This window comes from Phycodurus eques, chromosome 11 (assembly GCF_024500275.1).
Source record: "Phycodurus eques isolate BA_2022a chromosome 11, UOR_Pequ_1.1, whole genome shotgun sequence".
In the NCBI taxonomy this organism is placed as follows: Eukaryota; Metazoa; Chordata; class Actinopteri; order Syngnathiformes; family Syngnathidae; genus Phycodurus; species Phycodurus eques.
The window spans coordinates 19,924,089-19,944,969 of NC_084535.1; the positions used below are offsets into that span (position 1 = coordinate 19,924,089).

The 20,881-nt window shown below is 41.6% G+C and overlaps 2 protein-coding genes across 3 annotated transcripts; one reads left to right on the plus strand and one right to left on the minus strand.

The window, feature by feature from the left end:
- The first annotated feature begins 581 nt into the window (after nucleotides 1-581).
- Nucleotides 582-13,298, plus strand: sec23ip (SEC23 interacting protein). The gene is given in 19 exon segments (XM_061689698.1): nucleotides 582-772; nucleotides 1,221-1,641; nucleotides 1,643-1,730; nucleotides 1,822-2,032; nucleotides 2,147-2,340; nucleotides 2,707-2,796; nucleotides 3,093-3,213; nucleotides 3,747-3,836; nucleotides 4,426-4,567; nucleotides 7,754-7,962; nucleotides 8,398-8,486; nucleotides 8,640-8,795; nucleotides 9,960-10,055; nucleotides 10,143-10,283; nucleotides 10,381-10,536; nucleotides 11,814-11,916; nucleotides 12,026-12,208; nucleotides 12,282-12,450; nucleotides 12,883-13,298. Coding segments are annotated over 19 exon segments (2,874 nt in total). The 5' UTR covers nucleotides 582-639; the 3' UTR covers nucleotides 12,965-13,298.
- csgalnact2 (chondroitin sulfate N-acetylgalactosaminyltransferase 2) lies at nucleotides 12,301-20,439 on the minus strand. 2 transcript variants are annotated; one of them, XM_061689703.1, is made up of 8 exons: nucleotides 20,350-20,439; nucleotides 17,510-18,406; nucleotides 15,920-16,136; nucleotides 15,684-15,785; nucleotides 15,409-15,587; nucleotides 15,222-15,316; nucleotides 15,048-15,129; nucleotides 12,301-14,942 (listed from the first exon to the last, which is right to left on the minus strand). In XM_061689703.1, exons 2-8 carry the CDS (start codon nucleotides 18,159-18,161, stop codon nucleotides 14,674-14,676), a joined length of 1,596 nt encoding a protein of 531 aa, XP_061545687.1. In that variant the 5' UTR covers nucleotides 18,162-18,406; nucleotides 20,350-20,439; the 3' UTR covers nucleotides 12,301-14,673. The 2 variants fall into 2 exon arrangements, with proteins under 2 accessions (XP_061545687.1, XP_061545686.1); XM_061689702.1 differs by having other exon boundaries at nucleotides 12,301-14,966.
- Nucleotides 20,440-20,881: the final 442 nt, after the last annotated feature.

Below are 20,881 nucleotides of genomic sequence, written 5' to 3' on the forward strand. Positions count from 1 at the left end.
TGAGCATGCCGCATTATAGTTACTTCGGAATTCTGCAAGCGATGCTATTGTACATTTCGTGTTTAAAGTTGCGGGAATTTATTTGTCATTATAATAACAACTTATAAACATTATGAAAAGGAAGAATAACGTAATAATAATAATAATAATTATTATTATTATTGCACCAGGGCGCAAATAAAGTATTGTATTTTACTGGCTTAAAGTGGAATTGTACAGTACTGTCATTCTGTTACTGTGTAACACTTGTCGAAATATCCGTGTTTTGACATGACGTAAAATGACTCCCGAATTTGTTTTAACCGAGTAAACTAACACACGAATATTACGACAAACATGAATTACACGTATGCGCTCTTCACATATAGCTCACTGTGTTGCGTACGACCAGTTCTTCTGAGAGAGTTCAGCGCCATCAACCTGAAATATTCTTTTACATGTATCGTAAGCAGTCAGGTGATTAATGCATTTTTTAATTTTTACATTCTACTGAAAATACAGGACTATGGGATATCAATTGAAATACTGAAAGACGTCGATCCGTCAATTAAAGAAGTCCTCTCTTTTCTCAGGAGACCTGAACGCATCATGCGCATTGCCTGCCTTCTCCGGTAGTGGCTACGTGTAATTTCGAGGAAAATGGCAGATAGAAAAAACAATAATGTTCCTAACCCCGGCGCAAATTTGTTATTTAGTGGGGCTCCGGAGTTTAACTTCAATTTGCCTTTTATGCCAGTGAGTCAGGCCTCTGGTCCGGCGGTGCTGTCGGGAGGTAAGAAGAAATACCAATAGCCGAAACGTTAGCATACAAGCTAACTAGTTAGCGGACTTCCTGTTGGAATGTCAACAGTTATTCATTCCACCCATCTGGGAAACAGGAATGAAACGTATGATTTATGTTTTGAGTCGTTCTGTCAGAGTTTAGCCCCGATTTGCAGCCGTGTCATTTGGTCAGACTTTATTCTAAACTTGATTGACATGCATCTACATACAGTTTATAGTTCTGTTAATGTTACTCACTGTAAATTCTCGTATTTACTGTGTTGGAGGAGATTCTGTGACGAGTGTTGTGATGTTCAATATACTCTATTGCCTTTAACTTGTAATCGATCGATTCTTTGAACATTTGTTAACATAATCTAATTGGGCTGTAATAGATTAATAACAGTACATTTTTAAACCAGTTCATGCTTTGAAATGTGGACTATGATGCCCAGCAGAGGATTCTACTGAAGTTGGCGAAGAAGACAGCTTTTTGGGTCAGACTTCTGGAAATGTACAAGCTCCTTCTACCTTCAGCTACTTCTCTAACTCAGTAACCAGCAGTGACCCGTTTGCGTCTATTGGCCAACCACCATGCCCACCGCCATCCTCATCAGCAGCAGCCATGTGTGCTGCCACGGCATCTCTTTCTAGCAGTGTTAATATGGCCTCTGCGTTGCCTCCTAGCTCACAGTTGAACACCGCTTCTCCTGTTTTCGGCAGTACAGTATATCAGAGCCCAGTGGGACGCCATACTCCTCCCCCTAGTACAATGACCCCGCCGCCACCTCCGCAGATGCAACCACAGAGTCATAATCCTTATAGACACACGGTCACCAGCAGCAAAGCCAGTCCTTATATTCCCGCTCCAGAGGTCCTGCCAGCCAAGCCACACATCCCATCGCAATCCCTACTCTGTCACCTCGGGGTCACAATCATTCCCGCTGTCCGGAGCCACATTTACAAAGGTAAACTGTGCCGGATTGTATTTGTGATGCTGAATGCCTTGAAGGTTACTATTCAGCAAAACAAAGTCATTTTCTCTTTTCCTCCACTCAGCTTCCTCCCAATCACATGCAGGCACCACCACCTCCTCTGGCCAACCCTGCTGGTACAGTCGTGCCCGCTGGTCCCATGATGCAGTACAACTACAATGTATATGAGCCTATTCAGCCACACTGGTTCTTTTGCAAGCTAGTGGAGTCCAAAAGCGTGTGGCTTCCTTTCAGCATCATCGACTCCCTCCAGCTCGAAGAGACGTATAACTCTGGTACTACCAGGATAAACACTTTTCCTGAACGTTACTTATTCTCACTACTTGTAATCTAGAAAATCATGTAATGGACTATAGAGATATAAAATGCGAGGCGTTTTGTTCCTCTAGTTCAACCAGACCCAGAAAATGTGATCGTGCGTACAGACGGCGGTCGTTTTGATGTGCACCTCTACGACCGCACGCGGTCAGCTGTTTACTGGGAGGAGGAGAATTCGGAAGTTCGGCGCTGCACCTGGTTTTACAAAGGGGATACGGATAGTCGCTTCATCCCATACTCTGAGGAATTCAGCGACAAACTAGAGGTTCGTCACCCACCTTTATTTGACTGGAAGCAGAGCTACCCAAAAATCATGACGGTTTATGAAGTGGTCATAATTAACCCCTCAAAAATACTCACTGTGGTTGAATGATTGCAACACATTAAATTGCAATTTTGTTTACAAATTCATGTAATTTTGAAAAAAACACCAATGAAATTCTAACAGAACTACATTTGGGATATGAAAAATCTAATTAGCAAGAATTCAACCAAATATGAGTCTAATATAAAAATTCTGAAAATTGTTCTTGTGTTTGCTGATATATGGGTACAACTTAAGTGTACTCATTTATGTTGCGCAATTTATGTTGTAAACTTGTCATTTTCATTCATATCTTTCTCTCTACAGGCAGAATATAAGAAAGCTGTATCTACCAACCAATGGCACCGTAGACTGGAGTTCCCATCTGGAGAAACCATTGTCATGCACAATCCAAAGGTAAACGTATTACAAGGCCCATGGGTGCTTGAAAGGCTCTTCAATTTTGGAAAAGTACTTGAAATTAACAAAAAATATTTTCCTTATGGCTCAGCTTTATCTCTTTGTGTTGTAATGCTAAACATTTCTGTTGTATATAATTTTATATTTACCACATAAAAGCTGGAAAATTGACTGAAAGATCTTGAAAAAGTGCTTGCACTGAACCTTGGAAACATTGTCAACCCCTCAGATCAGGTTGAAGTGGTAGCCATGATTTGATGAGTGGCAAAACTTTGTTGTCAATGTTTCTGTAGGTGATAGTGCAGTTCCAGCCCTCCTCAATGCCTGATGAGTGGGGCACAAATCAGGATGGACAAACCAGGCCCAGAGTGGTGAAGAGAGGGATTGATGATGACCATGATCAAGTTCCTGATGGTAGACAAGTTGCTCTTTACTCAGCTGACTTAGACTGTGTCTAAACATAGACTGATTTTGCTCACAGTTGAGAGGTTCTGGGTTAGAATCTCGGGTCAGGCCTTCCTGTGAGGCGTTCGCATGTTCTCTCAGTGCTTGCATTGTATTTTTTTCTCAAGAAGCATGCATGTTATGTTAATTGTTAATTATGTTAAAAGGTCATGCATGGACTAAAATGAAAAGGCAAAACACAAGAATATGCAATTATGAAAATATCAGTGTGTGTGGAAATTAAATTTAAACTAAATTTAAGCATAGACTTGGGCTCTTTCCGTGGAAGGTAATTGTTGCTCATTAATCTAAACACAGAAGAAACACATTTAAAATGATGATTTATAAAGCATGATGGAAAAGTGTCAGCCATTGTAATAGAAACAGACAATTACAGAGATCCCTTGTAATGCATGATTATGAAACTATAGATAAAAGCCATAACTAACTTTGACGATTCATTTGATGATTAAGAACGTATCCATTCTCTGTACCTTTTCCAGGCGAGCTCCCCAAAGTGGACCATCTTGTTTTCATGGTTCATGGAATTGGTCCTGTATGTGACCTGAGATTTCGGAGCATGGTTGAGTGTGGTGAGTTTAAATTAATGGCAGTATTTGTGCAGCCTCTATGGTGCTATATTGCACATGCTAACATATCGTAGGGTACATAGCGAAGAAAATTGCAGTTACAATAAAAATAGTAGTGCAAATGTAAGGTTATTTACATACGGTATATTTTTTTAAAGGGTTGAAAATGTGCAAGCAGTGTTCAACAAGTAGTACGGTACACCCCAACAGCTTAGCTAGAAAACACAAAATTCCGTTTTGGAGTAATTTTTTTCTACAACATACTACATTAGAAAATATTCCCTCAAATGTGGTACATTGATTGCAAATGAAATTTGTCAATGTGTACGCAAAAATGAAATGTATTTTCCCAAAAATCGATGATGCAAAAATGAGCAGATACCAATGAAATTGTAGCAAATCAAAATTTTAGATTTGAATTTTTCTTTCAAATTCTACCTCCATATGTGAGTCATAATCATCCAAATTCCAAAAATGGTTCTTGAGTTCTCTAACAAATTATAAAGCTGACTTTCCATACAGTGACTTCATTTATGTTGCGCACTGTATATGTAGTATATCATTAGCACATTTGCTTGATGTAATCTTTCAGTGGACGACTTCCGCAGTGTGTCGCTGAAGCTGCTGCAGAGTCACTTTAAGAAACCCTTGGACGATCACGCCATCAGTCGGGTGGAGTTCCTGCCTGTCCAGTGGCACACGGCTCTTCATGGAGATGCCACAGGGGTGGACAGGTGAGGAGACCTTACAACTTTGACATGCTGTGCTATATATACAGCGGCTGAAATAAGTATTTAACACGCCACCATTTTTCTCACTAATATACTTCCAAAGCTATAGATATGAACATTTCACCAGATTTTGGGAGCAACCCAAGTAATCCATACATACAAAGAAAGTAGAACAAGTAAGATCAGACATTAAGTTATGTGTAATAATGTGAAATGACACAGGGTAAAAGTATTGAACACATCAACTGATACTTTAATACTTTGTACGAAAGCCTTTGTTTGCAGTGACAACTTCAAGACCCATCCTGTATGGAGAAACTAGTCGCATGCATTTTGCTCTCATCAGACCAGACTATATTCTCCCAGTATTTAACTGGCTTGTCCAAATGTCTTTCAGAAAACTTTAAATGAGCTTTGACATGCGTTTTTTTTCAGCAATGGGGTCTTGCGTGGTGAGGGTGCATACAGGCCATGGCTGCGGTGCGCATTAGTCCCTGTTTTCCTTGTGACAACAGTACCTGCTAAATCCAGGTCTTTTTGAACTAACTCCATGCGGACTTTCATGTGTCTTGCACTGAGGAAAGGCTTCCGTCGGGATACTCTGCCATAAAGCCCCGACTGGTGGAGGGCTGCAGTGATGGTTGACTTTCTAGAATTTTCTCCCATCTCCCGACTGCATTTCTGGAGCTCGGCCACAGTGATCTTTGGGTTCTTCTTACCTCTCTCACCAAGGCTCTTCTCCCCCAATTGCTCAGTTTGGCTGGACGGCCAGCTCTAGGAAGGGTTCTGGTCACCCCAAACGTCTTCCATTTAAGCATTATGGAGGCCACTGTGCTCTTAGGAACCTTAAGTGCAGCAGAATCTTTTTTCTAACCTTGGCCAGATCTGTGCCTTGCCACAATTCTGTCTCTGAGCTCTTCAGGCAGTTCCCTTGACCTCATGATTCTCATTTGCTCTGACATGCACTGTGAGCTGTAAGGTCTTATATAGACAGGTGTGTGGCTTTCCTAATCAAGCCCAATCACTATAATCAAACACAGTTGGACTCCAATGAAGGTGTAGAACCATCTTAAGGGTGATCAGAAGAAATGGACAGCACCCGAGTTAAATATATGAGTGTCACAGCAAAGGGGTTGAATACTTATGGCTGTGTGATATTTCAGGTATTCTTTTTTAATAAATCTGCAAAAATTTCAACAATTCCGTTTTTTCCATACCCACTGTATGGTGGTATTATTGACTTTCCACTTGCGTATTATGGCTCCAACTGTGCTCACTGGAACGTTCAGAAGCTTAGATATTCGCCTGTAACCAATGCCATCGTTATGTTTTGCAACAGTTAGTTTGCGATGATGGTCTTGAGTAGTAATGGCGAGATGAAGCTTCATGAAGCATCGTAACACTTCGGCCATTGGTACGAGTATTGGCCCATTTCTTGGTGCTTCATGTGCACACGAAAACCACTTGCTGGTCAAGTGTATAATCACAGGCAACTGTATCTTAGGCCACATAATGTGTGATGCATTGCAATATGGTGGTTGTGGTACTTGGAAATGACTATGAATGACAAAAAATTTTTTTTTACCAAATATTGTGTCGACATGAAATAATAAAATATTGTTTGAGCGTATTCTGTGTGCGTGACACAGAAAATTCCAAAATTTCCAAAATGATAGTAATCGTATACATCCATCCATTTTCTGAGCCGCTTCTCCTCACTAGGGTCGCGGGCGTGCTGGAGCCTATCCCAGCTGTCATCGGGCAGGAGGCGGGGTACACCCTGAACTGGTTGCCAGCCAATCGCAGGGCACATACAAACAAACAAACAACCATTCGCACTCACAGTCATGCCTACGGGCAATTTAGAGTCTCCAATTAATGCATGTTTTTGGGATGTGGGAGGAAACCGGAGTGCCCGGAGAAAACCTACGCAGGCACGGGGAGAACATGCAAACTCCACACAGGCGGGGCCGGGGATTGAACCCGGGTCCTCACAACTGTGAGGCTGACGCTCTAACCAGTCGCCCACCGTGCCGCCTAATCTTATACAGGCACATCTAAAAATAATGTGGATATGTTAGAAAACGCAATTGATTTCATACATTAAACACTTGGGAAAATACTTTTCAGAGGGCAAATTCCTGCTTAAATTCTACATAAAAAATAAATTCCATTGTTTCAGAATAGTTTGTTACATTAGGTTCTAGTTTCTAGAGATATTGAATCTGGAGTTGTCATTTGCTATAAGCTATAATCATCAAAATTACCCATGAATAAAGAAATCATGAAATATTTCAGTGTGTGTGGTGCATCTCTAGAATGCGAGTTTCACTTTTTGAATTGAACTACTTCACTAAATTAAGCTTTTGACACTATTATAATTTATTGAGATGTATCAGTCTGGCACCTTGTGGAATGTGTTTGTCAACTTTGGTGAATGGCATAAACCCACATTTTCACAGAGCAACTTGATAGTGCTTTGTCAAGGTGTCAGACATCGTGCCAAATTCTGAACCACTTCCCGAAGCGGTCACGCGGTACTGCCGGGCAGCGAAGCTTCGGAAGTCAACATTTACCCCTCCCCCAAATGAAGCAAGCCTCGCCACGTGCCTCGCGGACACGCCTCGAAGTCTCGGCACAACCAGTAACATCACTAGTCTTGAGACAGCTCTCTTCTCTTACCCACCATGAGATGTGTCTCAACTCACAACTTGGCAATGAGACCTTTTTGTAGGCCATCAATTAGGACTGGACCAGCTGATATTCATTTGCACTGACAAGGGGCTGGATTGCCATTTGCTTGTTGATAGAATTTAGGTGTTGTCTTGACTTTCCATGCCTTTTTGCACCTCCCTTTCTTCATGTGTTCAATACCTTTACCATGTGCCATTTCACATTATTACACACAACTTAATTTCTGATCTTATTGGTTCTATTCTCGTTGTATGTATGGTTTACTTGGGTTGTTCCCAACATCTGGTGAAAATTTCAGGTCAATAGCACCTTTGGAAATATATTTAGTGAGGAAAATGGTGACTTGTTAAAATAGTTATTTCAGCCGCTGTGTGCGTGTGCGTGCGTGTGTGTGTCAGAAAATAACATATACACACACACACACACACGTAAGTTAGTACGTAAGAAAATTGCAGGTTTGTAGTTTTACTCTACAAAGTATATTTCTCATTGCAGGAGAATAAAGAAAATCACTTTACCCAGCACTGGACGATTACGTCACTTTACAAATGAGACATTGTTAGATGTGCTATTCTACAACAGTCCTACATACTGCCAGACCATCATGGACACAGTTGCCTACGAGATTAACCGACTTCATGCCCTGTTCATGAAGAGAAACCCTGATTATAAAGGAGCAGTGTCTGTTGCTGGGCACAGCTTGGGTAATGCACTACTTTTTGTTTTTAACTGTAAAAGAGTACCTTTTATCTAAACTATTGAAACTATAGTGGTTGGCTAAATACACTGTAATGGATCGACCAGCATAGTGATCTTTTGGTTAGCATGTCTGCCTCACAGTTCTGAAAAAATTGATGGATGGACACTAACCAGTCACAACTTTATGACCACTTACACAATATTATGATGTCCGATACAATGGCTGTATCAATTATCTGACTACAAAAGACAATGATGCTGACAGGGTCAAAGAGGTTTTCATTTCTTAATTTGTTAAATTTTACAACTCATACTGTTCAAGTGTTCGGTGTATGTATTAGTCAACATTCGAATTATCCTTTTACCAGAGGTTCTAGAAACCAGCTTATTGTCTTGTTTCCTGTTGTTTTTTCTCATCAAGAATGTAATTGTCATTGCAGGATCCCTTATCCTCTTTGACCTTCTCTCAAATCAAAAGACTGACGTGACCCCTCCTGTGATGCCCACCATCAACGGTGAAGCCAAACAGGTGATACTCATTATTCAATATTATTATTTTACATTAAAATCTGAATGATATTATATTTTGTAATCCATCAAGACGAGTAGACAATGATATAAAAAGTACAATTGTAGCCTCATATGCTTCAAAGCAGTTATAAAGTTTGTCTCTGAAATCAAGGTGGCAGCCCAGGTTCCACAGGCTGTCATCCCTCCAGATGCGGAGGAGCAGCCCAAAGAAGAGGAGCTCGAGGAACTTTCCGATGTGCTGGAACATCTTGGCCTGTCAGAGTACAAGAACACCTTTGACGAGGAAAAGATTGACATTGAATCTTTTGTAAGTGAAATTTGAAGTCTGGGGTCTGCTGACAAGACCCTGCTTCAAATAGAATAGAGCCTTTGTGTGTGTGTGTGTGTGTGTGTGTGTGTGTGTGTCTTCAACAATCCCCCCCAAATGTATTTCTGTGACATTTTTTGCCAAAAGTGGCAAATGTCCCTCGCTTTATCGCCGGTCACCTACCGCAGATTCAGTGCATCATTTGCCATATCGCGGGATTTTGAGTGTATGCTGTAAAATAAATGGTTCGTAGCCTAAAGCATGAAAACTGTAAAATAAATAAATAAGTAAATAATTAAAATACATAACAAGGATAAAATGGACATCGTATACAGTAATACTGTGCATTACTGTATGTTTAAGAATTTACAAGGCGTTAAGAGTAGCAAGTCTTTACAAGAGTTTAATAAGGGCGTGGGGAAGAGGTTAATAAGGGGGTGGGGAAGATTAATAGGAGTCTGAGGAGGTTCATTAAGCTTTAAAATATGTATAAATTAAAATATGAAAAAGAATATGTATAAATTATCCCCCTAAAAAGTATGTGGTCTCTACTTTGCATTTTTTCACATATTGTGGGGGTGGTCTGGCACCTAGTCCCCGCTATAAATGAGGGATTACTGTATTTAGTTTCCCCACTAAGTACAGCAGCTACTCTAATTGTGCTTTCATCTACTGTATTTGAGTATTGGAATACAGAACCAAATGTCCGGTGGGATGTAAAGTGGCCACCTACTACAATACTATTAAATTATAATTAATTAATGTTGTTCATTTCCTGACGCAGCATCGTAATATAGTGGGTAGCACGTCTGCCTCACAGTGCTGAAGTTCAGGGTTTGAATCTTAGCTCTGGACTTCCCGTTTGGAGCTTGCATGTTCTCTCCGTGCTTGTGTGGGTTTTCTCTGGGTACTCCAGCTTCCTCCTAGAATCCCAAAACATGCACGTCGCTGAAAGACTAAATTGTCCATAGGTGTGTCTGTGTCAGTGTGAAATGTTGTTTTTCTAGATGTGCCCTGGCAACCAGTCCAGGGTGTCCTCGGACTCTGGCCAGTTAGCTGGGTTAGCCTCCAGCTCACTTGCGCCGTAGGAAGTGGATGGATGTTTTCATGATTAATAGTGCTGATTAGACTTGACTGATTTGTGTCTTTGTGCTGTTCTTTCAGCTCATGTGTACAATTGAGGACTTCAAGGATATGGGCATTCCGCTTGGCCCCTGCAAAAAAATGGCCAAATTTGTCAAAGAAAGAGTGACTAAAGAGGCAAGTTTGTCAAATTGTTTTTCAAAAAATGTTTATCCCTTTAAACGGTTGTCTGACCTGCTCTTGTGTACTTTGGCGGCTGCTCAGGAGAAAAAAGCTGAGGTCCGGGTGGTCAGTCAAGTCGCAGCGCCCCCACAAGCTGCTGAGACCGGTACTGAGAAGAATCTTCCGGCAGGCGTCTCCTCCATCCACGTCGACTACAACTACTTTGAAGTTGGCACTGGACAGGTACGTGTAGTCGTGTCGTTTAAGCGCTTAAAGCTGATTCTCCTTTTTGACCGTGAGTTGAAATGTCTGCCTACATACATCATGCCATGCTTTACAGGTGTCGGTGATCTACCACAATCTAAACTTCAGTCCAGTGAATTTCTTTGCCCTGGGTTCTCCAATCGGCATGTTCTTGACTGTCAGAGGCCTGGAGAAGATTGAAGAGGCCTATCAGCTGCCAACGTGCAAAGGATTCTTCAATATTTACCATCCGGTAGGCGTTCCTCGGTCCTGTATCCAAGGCATCTTAAATGAATCAGGAAGGCTTGGTATTTTTTTCCTGCAAACAAAATTTCCCCTTGGCACGGTGATGGGCCGGTTAGCACATCTGCCTCACAGTTCTGAGGACCCGGGTTCAAACCCGGCCTCGCCTTTGTGGAGTTTGCATGTTCTCCCTGTGCCTACGTGGGTTTTCTCCAGGTACTCCACTTTCCTCTCGCATCCCCAAAACGTGCATGGTTGGTCAATTGAAGACTCAAGATTGCCCGTAGGTGTGAATCTGAGTGCGAATGGTTGTTCGTAGAAAATGGATGGATGGAATTGTTTCCCCTGAGTGGCTTCCGTAGCCTGTTGACGCACACTGTTTACACTGAAGACATGGCAGCGAACAGAAAAACTATAATTGAATCAGTTATTGACCCATTCATGTAATATGCAATCTGTCACTATCAACAGGAGTCTTCCCAAACTCAATGAAAATAGCAAAAGTAAGCCCCTTATATAAAAGGTGATAAGCACAATTTCTCAAACTACAGGCCATTTTCATTGCTTCTACAGTTCTCAAAAATAATGGAAAAAAGTATTTGTGACAAGGTTGGGTGAATTTATTGAAAAATACATTTTAAATAATGGTCAGTATGGGTTTAGGACAAAACATTCAACAGCAATGGCAATCATCCAGTTAACAGAGAACATTTCTACAGCAATAGACAACAAAAACTACTTTATAAGTATTTGTATTGACTTCGAAAAAGCTTTTGATGTTATTGATCACTCAAGGCTACTTAAAAAAACGATCAAAACGGGATAAGAGGTATTGCACTTCTATGGTTAATTTGTTCAAATAAATAATACAAAATCAGAAGCACCAGTGTGTGACACGATTATGGAGTTCCACGAGGATCAGTTCTTGGATCCAAATTGTTTAAATTGTTCATTAATGACTTTGTAAATGCATGGAAGCAATCTTATTTGTTCATGATGCAACACTGTGTTATTCAGGATCAAATATAAAATAAGTAATGCAAGTGGTAAATTCTGAGTTCATACTGATAGTAATAGAATGTCACTCAATCTCAGCAAGACACATTTTATATTGTTTGACAGAATCATGTATCATTACAAGTAGATGGGGTGGAAATTCAAAGGGTAGCAGAAACCACATTTTTAGGAATTAGGATTGTCTAAAGCAGTCATGTATGTGCAGTTGGAACCCACGTATGATTCAGGCAGCAATGGCTAACTTATTACTGTCGCGCATCTCTGTGTCAGTTGGACCCAGTGGCATACAGGATTGAGCCCATGATAATGCCAGACTTGGAACTGAAGCCTGTTTTGCTACCACATCACAAAGGAAGGAAAAGGCTGCATCTCGGTAAGTTAAATAAATGTTATGAATGTGTTTATGTTATAAATATTTAATACTGACATTCGTGTAGTTGTGGTCCCAGTAGCCCTTTAAGCAATGTATCTTGGGGTTTCAGAGCTGAAGGAGAGTCTGTCTCGGATGGGCTCGGACCTGAAGCATGGTTTTATCAGCTCGTTGAGGAGCGCTTGGCAGACGCTCAACGACTTTGCCCGCGCCCACACATCGTCTGCTCAACTTCAGGCAGAGTTGGCTATGGTGGCCGATCAGATTGAAGAGCAGGAGAAAAGAGCGCAAGATCGTGAGCCTCTCTCTCACAGGTGCCAATTGGCTATGTGTGGCTCTTTTTTGGTAATATTTATGCTTTGCTTTAGTTTCAGAGCAAAAACCACCAGAGATCCCCGAACCACACAAAGAAGACGAGCCTGAGGTTAGGATCGGGATGCTGAATGGAGGGAATCGGATCGACTTTGTCCTGCAGGAGAAGCCCATTGAGAGTTTTAATGAGTACCTGTTCGCCCTCCAGAGTCATCTCTGCTACTGGTACCAGACTCATTTATTCGTGTTTGGCAATGTGTCCACTGCGTACGTCACATGCACAGATCCCCACGCTAATTGACGAGTGTAATTAGGCAGCTTGGTGGTGAAGTGCCATCTCCTCCGGTAAAAATACAATCCATGCTGCCTTTTAATGTCTTTATGGGCTCACTTCAAACTCAAGTTTTTTTGCGGGGAGTGCCTACAGAACAGTACTGCCCCTGGCACTCTCATTCTCACACCCCACATTAGAGGGAGGCAGGACAACAGTGGCTGATTTGCATGATACAGTAATGTGTCCCCCCAGAACAAGTTAAATTCAAGGTCTCAAGAGACATTTTATGAAGACACCTGGGAGCAGTTTTAATTTCAAAAAAGAAAAAGTTTCCTCATATGAACATTTCTACCTATAATGAATATTAAATTGGTGTTTTGTAGGCAATCTGAAGACACAGCTCTGCTTATCCTCAAGGAGATCTACAAAAGCATGGGGGTCCAGCCAGAACACATGGTGCATTAGCACAATAAAGCCCCACATCATGAAAGACTTTTCCACTTGGTCCGTTTTCCTGGATTATATTTGCTATTTCTTTCTTTTACGTTCTATACATGTGATGGACTGTATGCAAATTTATAATACAACCGTATTATACTATTTGTCTTAAATTAAGAAAACTGATTTCCCTTGTAGATTAAAAGACTTGACAAGTACAGCAATATTTTATAAATTATAGAGCTGGATAAGGAAGGTGTGTATCATTAGATAAAAGGCCAACCGATCGGAATTAAGTAGAACCAGTTATTTTAGCCTTCTGTGTGTTCCATGGGCAAATTGACCAATAAACCATTTCCTTGCACGTTTTTTTTTTATGTTGTTGTTTGGTTGAGAGGAAGACAATATATACTAACCAAATGAACCAACTGTTCTACCAAAAGCTTTAATAGTTGCAGTAACATTCATGAAGATCACACAGCATCGTGAGACTGATCTTTAGACATAGAACTACTCCCCACCTGCCCTGAAACAGTTTCTGGGGTCCACTGATGACTTTATGCTTCTAACCTCAGCAGTAACATGGTCTCTGGAACAAAAGTGAAGGGGTCTGCCGGTGTCAAAACATCAGAACGTGGGTATGAGATCAAAATAATTGATTTACATGAATAAAAGACATTTTGTAAAATTATTTACAAGAGTGTACCATTCCAACACAGTCCAGTGCTGGGAATAAATAGTGCCAATAAGCTTTGCTGGGCACGAACAACACGTTTCAGAAAACAAAAATACAGGTACATTCATACCCAAAATTAGTTCTGCATGCTCACATTAGATCTTTGCAACTTCACCAATCACAATAACATGCTTCTCTATTAAGACAGTGACTGTCACAGAAAATACTAAAAAAAAAAAGGTCCCATTTATCAAACAGCTAATAAATGGAATACTAACTGAACAATATGGCTCCAAAAGACATAAAAGGTTGATTTCCCCTCATTTTCAAAAGTAAATAACTAGCTCTGTAATGCATCCATCCATTTTCTGAGCCGCTTCTCCTCACTAGGGTCGCGGGCGTGCTGGAGCCTATCCCAGCTATCATCGGGCAGGAGGCGAGGTACACCCTGAACTGGTTGCCAGCCAATCGCAGGGCACATACATACAAACAAACAACCATTTGCACTCACAGTCACACCTACGGGCAATTTAGAGTCTCCAATTAATGCATGTTATTAGGGATGTGGGAGGAAACCGGAGTGCCCGGAGTGCAGGCACGTGGAGAACATGCAAACTCCACACAGGTGGGGCCGGGGATTGAACCCGGGTCCTCAGAACTGTGAGGCTGACGCTCTAACCAGTCGCCCACCGTGCCGCCGCTCTGTAATGCAAGAAGTGGAATTTCACCTTGATTTCAGAAATGGCAAACTGCTGAAATCTATTGGCTGAGGTCACAGTCGAAAGGTAACTCAGCAGCAGTGAGAACAATGGTGCTTACACTGTTGGGTCCATTTCACAGTTGGTAAATGGTCAATACCTGCAAGCAAAATAACTTACTTTTGGGTAAATGTATAAGAATCGCAGCAGGGTAAGTGATGTGATCATCTGCTCTTTTTAGATTGCTGTAGCTCAACGAGCCACGTTGTTTCTTGTACATTCACTTGTCTACAGCTGTGCATTGATAATGTCAGCATCTCACAGACTTGATGCTGATGTGACACCGACACGCAGAGAGCAGCTCAGTCCTCTGGTTTGCTCTGAGGCTTGAAGGCCTGCTTGCGGAGGTGAGCCTCGATCTCCTCCCGGAACACCAGCATTCCCAGGTGGGAGTGGGAGGCCTCATTCATGGCTTTGGACTGAATGCACATGCGGTACTGTTCTGGAGTCAGCTCGTCTGCGCACTGCTTCTCATGCCACAGGTGGAAGAGACCGGACACCGGCGTCCGGATCACTACGAGGTCACTCCGAAGATACTTTCTGTACAAGTGGACGTCTTCTACACCCCAGCCTTTCACATCAAGATCGAAACCCCCTTAGAAAGGGGAAAATGAGTAGTGAAGTTCTGGATAAAACGAGTAAGTAAACCAGTAATATATGTAAGAGCTGTCCTTACCAATATTTAGGAAATCTGAGCGATACTGACACGTCATACCGAAGCCAAAGTCTCTCCAAAAACCAGCATCCTTTTTGTGAACCTATTTCAAACAAACATTCACGCTCCATACTGTTTTATGTAACTAAAGATGGCAGGATTAATCTGTGTTTAGTCATCTATCAAAGGTCTTACCAACTGAAGTTCAACAGGTGGAGCCAGCTCCAAATTTCCATAAACTATGGCAGGATTGTAAAGACTAAACACCACTGGATAGAAGACTTTCTTGTCTATAAAGAAGAATGAGAAGTACTCTCAAATATATATATGTATATACATTTATATTTGACATTTCATTAAAATGACAGATGTGAAAGCATACTTGGATCTGCATGGAGACGACATGTATTCAGGAAGTCCGACGTGAAATGGATGTCGACATCACAGAAAAACATGAGAACGTCGCCTTTGTTCCAAGCGTGTGCTCCAATATCCAGCCCCCGACCTCGGGAAAACTCCTCATCCACTGGGATCAGAGTGTAATTTGAGAAACTCTCCTCCCTGACAAAAACAAAACAAAAAGTAATGGGTACATTCTCTATCATTTTCATGACACATCTGAAGGACATTAGCTTGTTGTAAGCAAAAAAGACAAACCTTGACATTGTTTCCAAAGATGATTTCACCTCTTGGAGCCCCTCTTGGCCAAAATAAACCACTGTGAGATGAACTCGCTTGTCCTGTTGTACACACACCTCCCTAAGAACAGTCAGTGTTACATTATTTTTTTCTTCTCAACAATAATTACAAGGGACACAATGATATAAAAAAGCAGAGCGGTGTGTATCGAATGAACAAGCTGGAGCATGTCAGGAAGAAACAAATGTTCTCACCTGAAGTTATGCAAGAACTGTAAAAAGGTTTCTACTCTGCCCGCCAGTGGCACAATGATGTTGATAATTATTCCCGATGCGTCTACAGTTGTGCTCCTGACTTTCATCAGCGGACCAAAAGCCCTGAAGAGGGTGACGTGCCGGAAGGTGCTAGACTCCTTTTTAGCGAAGAAGAGCTCGTAAAGTGACCCTTTGTCCCGCTCGGTCCTGTACATGCCTGCCAAAACACCACAAGATGATACCGCACAGTTACTGTGTGGATGTGACTGACGAGCATTCATCCATCTGTCCAAAAACACTCTCTCAAAACTCACTTTCATCTTGCTTAATAACAGTGATTGTGCAACAAACATTTATGGGCTTCAAAATATTGCTTCCCATTTCCTTCATTGGAAAGGGAACCACATTTGGTTACTTAAACTAAACGCCACACTGTAAGGCAGCAGAACTATGATTCAATCAGTTAAGAGAGGTAATGATAACGATGAAACGGTTATAGTTGAAATATAATGAAAATGTTGTTTTATAAATACAGCGGACCCAGCATACTCGCGTTTTGGCACCCGCAAATTCAACTATTTGCACATTTAAAAAAAAAATGTTTTTCAGTTGTTTTTCATTCTTTTTAAATTTCTTGTTGTTTTTCTGGGTGGGGGACCAACCCACATAATGGTTTATCCCCGCTTATTCAAGAATTTGGGTTTAAAAAAAACAACCATGTATAATTATATATTTCTTCCAATGCAATTATAATGGGCATCAATTATCCACAGATTCTCACTCATGTGATCTCAAATTTTAATGAGATGTGTGAAAAAACTTCAGTATCGATGTTCGTTCTTTTTATTTTTTTTTACTTCATGACTTCATATGAGTGAAAAGGAATTTTCTGTGTTAATATGCTCGAACATAGTCAAACAAGTGTGTGCAGGGTGCATTTGAGAAAATTAAATAAATATATAACAAGTAGAATGCAGATTTGCACATGTCACAAAATATTCAAAGAGGAAAGTTTGTGAAAAATCTATATCCGCTTGAAGATGTTGCTGGAATTTTGATGTATTTTTCAACATCAAGCTTATTTAATTTTGTTTAGGTTAATTATGTACCCTCTGGCATCTAGTGGAATAGCATTTAAATGTCCTATAAATGAACAAAGAGACATTATTTGTAGTAAATTAATAATTCTTGAACCAATTAAGTGAAATTGGATCATTTCCTGCGGCACACCTGATGCTCTCTCATGGCACATTTGGGTTGCAATCACTGGAATACTCAGATATTCATATTTCAAATAATGTCAAAACATTTTGGAACGCCATGTACTACAACAATGTTGTAGTGTTTTTTTTTTAAATTGTTTTTTATTTCTAAGTACAGTATTTTAATGAATTAAGGACCAAATGGGTGATAGGAGACACAAAAGCAATAAAGTCATCCCTACACCGCTCATGTTATCAGAAGCCTCCTAAGATATGTTGTGAACTTGGAGACGCATCAAGTAGTGTTGTTGCCCTCAATTTGTTTCTTCCCGTGGCATTTTAGCTAAGCAAAAGTATCTCTCAGCACAGAAACTACATCAGGCGTTACCTTCTATGAAGTGGGCCTCTTTGTAGGTTTGCCTATGCATCGGCATGTCATCCTCCACGCCGTCCTCCTCGTCAGGGTTGTTGATTATTTCCAGCGCGGCCTCGATGACCTCCACCAGTTCGTCTCGCCGATCTTTGCGAACAGGTTTCTCCTCCGGGTGTCGCGTCAGTCCCATCTCCAGCTGGTAAACCTTGGACGAGGTGAAGCTCTCAAAGGGCACCAGAGCGTACTCGCTGGGCAGGCGCGCCCCCGTGTTCACCTCAGCCTTGTCGATCTGAGAGTGCAAATAATCCAGCAGATCTCCCGGCTCCTGCTCCTTGTTCTCGGCCAAGCCCTGCACCTCGGGGAGCTCCTTCTTGTCCTGCAGCAGCTTCAGTTTCTCGCTCATTTCCTGCAGCTCCTGCTTGAGCTGTGCAATCTGCCGCTTCAGACTGCCGGCGCGATTTAGGTGGCGCTCCTCCTGCTCCTGCAGCAGGGCCTGGTAGTACTCCTTTCCGTAAGGCTCCCCCGCTATGCCGGGCAGGACCAGGCTGACGTCAGCTTGAGGGGTGCACTCCAGCAGGTAGGCGAAAAACAGCAGTACCAGCAGCAGGAGGAGGCCCAGGAAGAGCCAGCGGACCCGGCCGTGGAGCAGCAACCCCCGTCTGGGCATCACGCTCTCAGACAAGCTCGAGCTGACCAGTCTGCATTCCCTTTCCTCTCTGACACACACTCAGGACATAATTCGGCACACAGATTCCACAAGTACCATTTTTCATATTTGTTTTGCTACACATTTTTCAAGAAAAATGCATTTTTCAAGAAAAATGTGTGACAAATAAATTCTGGTGAATCCAGTCGGGTGCCTTGTATCTTTTGGTAAAATATTGCCGTGTAAATCCATGCGATCGTCACGACCTATGTAGGAGAAAGGAAAAATCCATATGAAGACCATAACGTGATTTAGCACATTCATTGACCAATTATTAGGCACACCCGGGGAGAATAAACACCTTCATGATTAATATAATGTTGTGTTTGTGTGGAATCTCTTTAAAAAGGGGGATGATTTATGTCAGCTACTGAGGCAGACACAACCGGGCTGACGCCAGTTACGTAACGCTACAGTCAAACTGCACCACAGGGCTCCACAATTAACATAAAAACCACAGTTCTCTCTCTCAAAGAGACTCAACTGTCCTGCTATGACTGCTTAACTCAGTACAAACATGCAGCAAGCTACTTCCTCTTTAACAGTTAGGCTTTACAAAATAAAAGCACCAGACCCAAGCATAGAAATCCTGAAGTTGTTGAATTAAGGAGATGATACAAGGGCGAGCCACAACATTATGACCACTTACAATACCATGATATCCAATTCAAGATCTCTATTAAATATTCTGCCTTTACAAATATAATAATGCAGTTTTGATCCAAACTGTCTGAGCAGGTGTAGTTTGCACGAGACGGGTCCTGTGTCATAATGAGAGCTGTGTCATATTTTGACTACTGTACAACGATTAGTTACATGACAGACTCAAAATACTGGGAAAATATTTGTTTCCATTAATTGACATTGACGTTGCACAAAGCACAACACTTTTGAGAAGTCCTCTGATCAGCTTTTCTCTTAATGTAAAGTTGCGGAAAGGTTAAGCTTAAAGGTCATTTAATCAAGCGGAAGATGCAATTCTTCTAGCCTGACAGTTTGGTGGCTACCTGGCCTTTCCGGGGTACATCAGTTGCACGGCTACGATGAAAAGCAGCAGGGCGCAAGCGGAGTCCACTACTATAATTCTTATTTGCAGCTTGATAATACTGGACATCTGGAATGTCCTTTTAAAAAGTTGTTTTTCATTTTGTTATTTACGCCAAAAAAATTCTTTGTTTGTTTGTGTGAACTTAAAAGTAGTTGTTGGCCTGACTTTGGGTGAGAAGCAGGGCGCGCACTGGTCCCCAGCCAATTACAAGGCACACACACACACACACACACACACGCACACACAGAGAAGCAAAGAAACATTCACACTCATAATCACAGCGCTGGACAATTTAAGAGTCTTCAATTACCGAACATGCATGTTGTTGGAATGTGGGAAGCAGTCAAAAATACCATGACAACAACCACGGCGAGAACGTGCAAATTCCACACAGGAAGGAGATTTGAACTCCGAACCTCAGAATGTGCCGCCACAAAATCACATTTTAAAGAAAATTCACAAAACCTTTTTAAATAAAATACAAATAAAATTGTAAAATAAAGACGGAGCGATGGCGATTAGGTTTCATTAAGACTTGCATGGCTTTTCCCAGGGTACTCCGACCTCCTCCCACACTCCCAAAGCATGCATGCGAGTTGGATGACGTTAAATCTTCGATAGGTGTGAGCTTGATAGGGGTTTGTGTACATGTGCCCTGAAATTAGCTGGCGACCAGCCCGGGGTATAACCTGCCTCTCGCCTACAGTCAGCTGGGATGAGCTCTAGCTCATCCATGATGACCCTAACAAGGACAAGCGTGAAAGAAAAGGGGATGGTTGGACTACAGGTCTGACCATTCATTAAGTGTGCAAAACATACAGTGAATATCTTCAAAAATAAATACCTGGGAGGCACCGTGACATGGAAAATAGAACAAATATATAATAACACTGGCTCTGGTTAACATATGTTTCATAAAAGTCAAAGTGAACCAGCAATCATTTTTGTGTGTCAACAATTATTCTGAACTCTGCAAACCGGAAGTCGAGCAGTTTTTGCTGTTAGCTTAGCGAGTTGTGTTATCTACAGCGGTTTCCCGTTATTTGTCTGTCTATTAAACGTAGCGCAAGGCAAGTATGTCGTGCAAAGCCAATTACTTACTTTATCATGTGTGTTTCCCTCGCAGTTTGTTCTTGAAGCTGAAGGTGAGGAGCGAAGCCCACAGCAACAGACAGCCTGTGTTGCAAAATGCCACGGAGCAAAAAGAAGAGTGGCTTGCCATCCACTTCCGGTCCGCACGAGCCAATAAACGAGTTGCAACTAATTGACGTCACACAACACGTTGACGCTCGGGTAATAACACAAATATAATTGAATTACTCCAAAATTCCACAGCAAACGCACCGTGTCAGTGTATTATTTACAGTAATTATATTTGACTTCGAGTGTAACTTGTAACATTTCAAAGTCTACGCGTATTAACAACTTGAGTTTCCACTCGCTGTCTTACGTAACCATTCAACTCGCGAGGCGAGTACTTATTGACATTGTTTCAGTGTGTCACTTCTATTGACAACATTTAATTAGACTGGCCCAGATCAATACACATCAAAGCCATCTTGATGGATTTGTGTGGTTGGTTTATTTCACATTCGAAAACAGCCTGTTTTTAATTACAAAAGTGTGAAATCAC

Bases quoted from the DNA above. Each gene is read 5' to 3' on its own strand.
- csgalnact2 (XM_061689702.1), bottom strand. From the start codon at position 18,161: ATGCCCAGACGGGGGTTGCTGCTCCACGGCCGGGTCCGCTGGCTCTTC. The intron at 15,786-15,919 runs GTGAGAACATTT...GACTGTTCTTAG, and splicing joins CAGTTCTTGCATAACTTCAG to GGAGGTGTGTGTACAACAGG. The intron at 14,967-15,047 runs GTAAGGACAGCT...CCCCTTTCTAAG, and splicing joins CTCAGATTTCCTAAATATTG to GGGGTTTCGATCTTGATGTG.